Below are 8137 nucleotides of genomic sequence, written 5' to 3' on the forward strand. Positions count from 1 at the left end.
AGGATCTTACATATTGTACCATATTACATTTCAACAGCCCTAACACTTAAACTAACTAAAGAAAGAAAGGTAACTTTATTCAAAAGAAATATAATATATACTATATTACACATTAGAGATATATTTACTATATATATATATATATATGCACACTATATACATATATATACACACACACATATATATATACACACTATATGTATACACACACACACACACATATATATATTTCATCATTTCAACATTTCATCATTCTTTCCTCTCTGGATCCCAAAGGATAACAGAATGCCAGCCCAGCAATGCTTAGAACTTCCAACTTCCATAGGCTTGCGGCTGCTCTGGCCAGAAATAAGGACTTTTTGGAGGATGTCACAAAGAAGCAAAGTTGGAATGAGAAGTTATGGGTCCCAAGCTAGAACTATAAATTTAAGGACCTTCCTCCAACTGGAACATTCTAGTCATCTTTGAACTGTGCTACAAGAAAGTCATGCTATTCCATTACCTACTTTGTGAACTATAAAGCAGATTCCACTCACGTACAATATAGATATGCATAAGGACTAATGAATTGACTAACACTACCAGGTGCCTTTTTATTTTAACATTCTGCCATGTGTGACTAAAATATTTCTCATTACAGACTTCTTTTGCTATTGAAAATTACAAGCTATCTTTTTCACAAGTGGTTGAGAATTTGTGGGATGGATTGAAGGAGATTTAGCCCGTCTCATACTGTTTTTGAAAAATATATTTGTGAATTTTTTTATCTACTAAAATCCTATGGAATTCCTAGGGATTTTTGGATAAACTTCATAATGAAATTAGCAGGACTCTGGAAAAGATCGGCAGCCGAGAAAAGTACATCAACAATCAGCTTGAGCACTTGGTTCAAGAATATCGTGCAGCTCAAGCCCAACTGAGTGAGGTAACTTAGGAATGATAGATCCCCAGGGATTTATTTCAGTTGGTGACCCCAATTCCCAAACTTGATACAGCACTTTTCATTTGAGAATCGTGAAATGCTTTTCACAAATAGCAACACATGGATTCTCTGCCTACTTTAGGAAGCCACGTGAGGCAATAGAACTTGTCATCATCATGTTACATGAAATAGAAATTATCTCCTAGAAGTCTTTAAATGCGTTTCTTCATTTGATTTAATGAAGGCATGTATTGTTGGGGAACATTACTTAGAACAGGAACAGAGTGTCAGGACACCTGGTTTTGTTTCTAAGTCTGCCGTTAATTTACCGTATGAGTAGGAGGAAAAAGAATAGTATGCATTTACATGTGTCAGAGGGAAAAGACATCCTTGCCTTAATGGCTTACAGCCACATAATAAGGAATATGAAAGCAAGACACGTTCAAAGACAAGCAGTTTAATTAATTTAATGAGCAAATTTTTTAATCCTTTCAAGGTTTTAGAATTGCCACCAAAAAAATAAAATAAAACCTTCATCCTTTGAAAGCAGCAGTCCTTTGTACCCCAGTTGGGATCTCAAGGCTTTCCTTGGGAGTGATGCCCCTCTTTTCTGCTGTTGAAGGGAGACTAGTAAGAACACCTGCAAATGTCAGTTGAAGACCTTTTTTTTTTCTTTCAGCAAAAAGGGGTAGAAGAAGGAAAAAAATGGAAATAAACTTGAGATAACTTCTGTACTTTCAGAAGTTCTCAAAGACCAACCAGAAAATAATCTTCACTTTTTTATTACGTTATTTATTTAACAAATGATTCCCTGGTATACACAACTACCCATGGATGTTTTTACTTCCAAAATGCTGTAAAAGTCTCTGGTTAAAACCACTGTGTATCTGTCAAGCATTGATATTAAATAATTGTTAGATTAGTTCCCAAGAACATATTCCATACTGTCATACCATTTGTTAATCCTTATTAATAGCTCATCCTGATGCTCTATTATGATTGATTTTTTAGAACTGGTTTTCTCTGCATAGCATGCAAATTAGATCGACCAAGAGCTACTCTCCTAAACTGTTTGGGAATAGCCGAGGACAATTTTTATTGTGCACCATGCCCATGTGAGTTACACCATCAGTATGTGAAGGTTAAGGTCATTCATCATTTTATAGTACTTTAGTTTAAGTACATGGTGCCTATTAGCGCTATAAAATAGCTACAGTTAAATGTCACTTTCACAAATGTATTCACAAATGGGGGGGTGTCATAAAATGATATGCAGAAATTGCAAACACAAAGAGGTCATATTTAAGTAATCTGCTTCTGTCTTGAATTTGTCATTAAACAAAATGTTTTCTCCCTTAGGCAAGGGAGCGATACCAGCAGGGTAATGGTGGAGTAACGGAGAGGACCAGGCTCCTGTCTGAGGTACACACTGTGCCCTTGCCCTTTTCCCACCGTCAGCCGAGCCCTGGCTGTTCAGAGCCATTGGTAGTTTAATACTGCTACAACCGTGCCTTATTTCAGTAACTGCTTCCTGTGGCTTTAAGTCCTTTTCTTTAGGAGAAAATCCCTAGTTTTCTTATCAGTGAATCCAGTGATGTATTTATGTACTACTTGTTTCCATAAAATGCCTGAAGTTGTTTTATTCACTTTAACATAGAACGTGCTGATAGTATTAGCACATTTATAACCCTCCTTAATCTTTTTAAAAACATAACATTTATAATTAATATATAGAAGCGTAGGTAAAGCACTGGCTTAAATGGCTTATAACAAGTTTTAATGTTAGTCTGTAAGATATAAGATTTGTTTTTAGTGATTGCTCCTGATGTGTGTGACCCTGAGTATTTCTCTATCCACAAACTAGAAGTGGCTTGTAACCTTTTCCTTCTGGGAACTTGTGAAACATTTGCATATATTATTGTATTTATTTTCATTATCTTGCAAGAGAGTAAGATCTAATATATATTCCAATTTTTTTAATGAAGAGCTGAGAGGAAAAAAAATCCTACAAGATCAGTAACCAGTGTACAAGATTATCTTTGGTTACAGTTCAGTGTAATTGTCATGGGCTTTTTCTATATAATAGAATTAAGCTCCTTTTATAGGGATTATTTGAGGCATAAATAGTTATTTTAAAATACTAAAAATATAACTTTAGAAATATTTAGACTCTAATCCTGTGGTGCCTCCAGGCAAATAAAACGTTATGTAGAAGTAAAGTGCTCACTTAATGTTAGGTAAATTAACACTTGAAGGGAGTCCAGGGAACCATTTAGTTCTTTTGCAGGAGGTAGTTATCCCCAGTTGTAACATTGCAGGTGCCTAAAAAAAATTAATTTGCTTTACTTGAATGAGCACTTGATTCCCAAGGAAGTTTTTACTCACCAGTATGATAAAAATAAAGCCTACTAAGTTACAATAAGTATGGCTTAGTTCTAGTCATTTAAAAATTTTTTGATTTTTTAAAGATAACGTACTAGATTAAAAGTTTGCTAATAGAAGTTATAGTAGTATAATTTTGAGTATGACATAGAGTACAGATAAGAGCCAATATGACAGCACGATGTGCCTCTTGGAGTTCTTGGTTTGGATAGAGCAGTTAGCATATTTTTATATGCAGCCATATGTTATAAACATTATTTTTAGTGTCCTGTACAGGAAAAAGTGGCATCTTTTCTTATAAGACTATAATATTAAGATACCTAGTAAACCTCGGAAATCCAAAATCTTCTCTGGATGTGTATACTATTTTAATTAGTAACTGATTATTAAAGACTGGCATGGTAGATGCAAGGGGATAACGGCAAGCTTTACATGCCATTAATGACAACCGAACCATTTGCATTGTCACATGACAATCTGAGACAGTCATTTGGTGAAGTTAATGTTAGGAGCACTCTCAGAAGATAAAAAGCCTAGTGTGTCTGCATACTTTATCTTATTATTCTAATTATGTCCAGAAGAGTCCTAAGATCTTTATATCCCTTTACAGATAGATGTATTATATCCAAATGTTCTTAATACATCATTCAGTAATTTTGGAGATTTTACTAAAATTCAGAGCTCATGAAGACTTTTTTTTTTTCAATTAAAGGTTACAGAAGAACTAGAAAAGGTAAAGCAGGAAATGGAAGAAAAAGGCAGCAGCATGACTGACGGTGGTGAGTGCACACTCATCCTAAGGGGAAAATGAGCAAGACGAGAATATGTCTTCAAGAAATCTGTTTAACAAAATGGTATTAGAAAATAGGGAATCTGCTTTTTAAAGTGAATTTGAGGAGAGGTAAGTACACGGTACAGAGATGGCATCTGATAATCAGTTTTTCCTTATAAATCAGCTGAAAAGAGTCATTTTTTTTTTTTACTCTCATTTAAGATTTTTTGATTCAAACTGCACTGATTCAGAGATAGAGTGGGAAATATTTAGTATATACTTTGTTATTCCAGTTTTTAGAAAATAATATTTTCTGTTTTCATCAAATGAGCTTCATTATTCCATTTTATGTACAAAAGAGCACTAAGTGCGTGCCCACACGGCATGGAGGCAGGGAAGGGACGACCTTTGTTTTTCTTCCTCTCCCCCTAGTAGACCTGACTGGGCAGGGGTCAAATAGAGAAGAATTAATAATCCTCTACTAATCATGCTCCATCATGAGCTAGTGACTTTGACATGGCCCGGGGTGATTGCCTAAGGCCCTTCTGTGCTCTAGAAAGATTTTCTAGAGCTCTAATTGTATATACTGAGGGATCCTTTAAAAGGGGATGTATGAAGATTTTGCTATGTTTGAATGAGCCCATTATCTGTGTCTCACAGGTAATTCTTTCTTTTTTCTCCAGTTGTATCTGTTTTCCTTCAGACAAATATTCTAGCCCATAAAAAATATTAAAAGACATCCTCAAATACCCTTTTAACAACTCCTCCCCTAGAAAAGAAAGGAAATTCAGCCGTAGCACATCAAATGCTGCATCATTTCCCATCCTAAAAATCTCAGGTGTTTAAAATACCACCGCAGAACTGTGTGAATGCCAGTACGTTGTTGGCTGTGTTTTTAACCCCATTTTTGTCTTCAGACAAAGTGAGGAAAATGTCATACAATTCTGTAATACACTGATACTCCAAATATACATTTTTATTGCATGTTATTTTCATTCTGCAGCTCCCTTGGTGAAGATTAAACAGAGTTTAACAAAGCTGAAGCAAGAAACTGTTCAGATGGACATCAGAATCGGTGTTGTAGAACACACATTACTCCAATCAAAACTGAAAGAGAAATCTAACATGACCAGGGACATGCATGCGACAGTCATTCCAGAATCTGCAGTAGGCTCTTATTAAAATATACAGTTTTTCATGCTTCTGATTAGTTGTTTTTTTATATCAAAGTATATTTCACGTTGCATAGATTTTCAAAACACAATTAAAGCACGTTCAGTGGGTGTTTTTTTACATATATACACATACCTATTGTATCGTGATAATGGATGGTTAAAGCCTTTAAATTGAATATAATAAGGTGATTAAAAATTCTCACTTTGAAAGAAACTTTCACTAATCAATACGTATGTTAAAGCCCCCACCTGGTGGCATGTTTTTCTTACTGTTCCTTATGTCAGCCAATGTCCATGACCCATGCCTTCTGTAGTGCGGCTGCTGCTGACACCACATGGACCTTTGACACGAGCCTGGCACCTTCAGTTTGGTCCACCTCTGCAGTGACCACAGTTGCCTCTGTGCCCAGTGGCAGCTAATGATGGCTGGGGATTCTTTTTTAAGAACCCAGACTACCCTTGCCTCAGCTTTATGGTTACCTAAAATCACATTTCTTTTAAAAAGCATATGAAAAAACTTCAGTGTACTTATTAACATTTGAAGCTTATTATCTATCATGAGTATGTCATGACTAAAATGATTTTGTATCTTCTCTGATCTAAGGTCACCTAATAAACATTTCAGGCATGTTTGACTCTGTAGTGACAAAAAAAGTATATACGTGTCTCAGTTCTAGTTTTTTCTGTGGTATCGGCTGTACTAAAGAATCATTTATAGCAGAATGGGAGACAGCAAGACACGTGAAGATCAGCCTCCCAGTGTCAGTGATTTTTCCTTACACATCTTACTGAGCAAAATTCTACTCTGGGACTGCTAAATTGCTAAAATAAGCAATACTAGCATGACCAGACTTAACATCTGGGGGAAACTGGTGAGGAGAGCACAAACCAGAAGATAGCCTGCATTTATGTTTTAAAAAGAAGAAAAGAAAATCTGGTGAATTTTGATAAGAGTACTATATTTGTATAGGACAAGAAAAATAATAAAATCCCCTTTTCAATTTTTATCGTAATATTTTGTCTCCCCAATTTTTTGTCTTAGTCTTTACTTTATAGGTAACACACACACACGCAAATATTTTTCTTCATTCTCTTGAGTTTAAGTTTAGTTAAAAGAAAAGGAGTATGTATAAACTTTTCTATGACCCAAGAGGGTGATAATCAATACAATGACAAAGAAGTCAGTTCATTTAGTTTGGGATAATAGGCAGTTTGAAAAACTCCAAAATTTTCCTTCCCTTATTTTATGGTTCTTGAGTGGGGCCTAGAAGAAAGAGGGAAACCCAAACTTTGGTCCCACAAGCTAACACTGAGTCCCTTGGAACTTACTCACATAGGTACTGTCATGGCTGCACAGTTTTTTGATGAATTCAATCAATTGCAGAGAATCCTTCTGAATAAATCAGAGCTCTCCATAAAATATACTTTTGCTCAGAAGCAAAGTACACTCTTCACTTTGTGTAAACATGCAGTAATCTAAGAACTCTTCCAATAAGTAGTGTGAGCAACCTATTTTTATTTCTTCTCTGAAATAATCCAGTTTACTCCATTTGAGCTGGTTACTCCTCCTCTGTGTTCTCATAGAACACTGAATACCTCTGATACAGAATTGATTGTATTGCATTGGGATTATCTATTGTCTTCTACCCTAATAGTCCGAGCTGCTTGAGGAGAGGGAGGATGTCTTTTTCATTTCCATAATTCTACTCAAGTACCTAGCACACAGAGCACAGGTTAGTAAAGGAATGGGTGGATGACAGGCATTACCCAGTGCCAGAATGTCTCATAGTTCCTATTCCACAACATGGCAAATTTAATGACTTTAAGCCTATGAGTTTTGACACAGTTTTGAGATAGTAACTGTAAATGATGGGGGTTTTTTACCCTGTGGTATTAGATTGGAGTTGGAAGCATAAGTATGGACTCATGGTTTTTTAATACATACAGATTAACAAATATATAAATATATAGAAACACATGTGTACATATATGCATGCATTTACGATTTCTGTGTCTAAGAGGGCCTAGAATCAGTGACAGCTCAGTAACAGAATGTTTCCCTCAGATCTTGGTTTTTAATTTTTCTACTGAAAAAAACACCAAAAACAGCCTTCTTAGAAAAACTAAGACTTCTGGGCTGGGGCAGGGAAAGCACAATATGAATCGGGAATATTTTGTTCTGCCAGAAAGTAAAGAAGGGCTCAAAGAATGATGGGAAAATGGCTAAAGGACACAGATTGAGGGGTGTCCTACCAGCCAATCTGGGACAACTGGACATTAAATAATGATAGTAATGAACTCTAGCCCACAGAATAAAACAAGAAATCATGAGTCCATTCAGATAGAAATTATGAAAATTAATCAAGGAAACCTCACTTAAAATGGAATCAGAAAGCCCTGAAGGGGGGAGCTCTCATGCACATCCCACTTGTTGCAGCCTGCATGACCAGCAGAGAGAAGGAAGATAAGAATTATCTTGACAAGGAAAGACATTTTTTTCACACAGGAATTTCATTTTCTGCTTTTAAGAAAAAAAAAGGAAAATCTCTCCCGGCCCAGCAACAAAGCACTAACCATTGCTTGCAGCCAGTGAGAAACTGCCACAACCTTAAACTGTTGCTCTTTGCAATGAACTTCTGTTCAAAACAACCCTCCCCAATTTCCTCCTAACCTAGTAAAAGCTGACTTTCCCTTTGTCTCTTCAGATTTGCCTGTGGTTCACCAGAGCTTGCATGTCCCATATTGCAATTCCCCTGCTATTTCCAAATACACTCATTTTTCTAGTAATATAAGTGGGTATTTTATTTTTAATGTTGACAAAATGAATGAATCAATAGAAGAAGAGAGGTCTTCCTTACAACAGAATGATAGCTAATGTAAAAAGAA

General features: G+C 35.8%; 1 protein-coding gene across 1 annotated transcript in view; it reads left to right on the forward strand.

The window, feature by feature from the left end:
- The window catches only part of IFT57 (intraflagellar transport 57), a 54053-nt gene extending 47789 nt beyond the window's left edge, over positions 1 to 6264 (forward strand). The window contains exons 8-11 of the mRNA XM_025913405.2: positions 794 to 925; positions 2282 to 2344; positions 4017 to 4083; positions 5080 to 6264. Of these exons, the coding sequence (XP_025769190.2) occupies positions 794 to 925; positions 2282 to 2344; positions 4017 to 4083; positions 5080 to 5258 (441 nt within the window). The 3' untranslated portion in view covers positions 5259 to 6264. The remainder of the gene's footprint in view (positions 1 to 793; positions 926 to 2281; positions 2345 to 4016; positions 4084 to 5079) is intronic.
- The last annotated feature ends 1873 nt before the right edge of the window (positions 6265 to 8137 follow it).

Source organism: Puma concolor, chromosome C2 (assembly GCF_028749965.1).
Source record: "Puma concolor isolate L17-30 chromosome C2, mPumCon1.1.hap2, whole genome shotgun sequence".
In the NCBI taxonomy this organism is placed as follows: domain Eukaryota; kingdom Metazoa; phylum Chordata; class Mammalia; order Carnivora; family Felidae; genus Puma; species Puma concolor.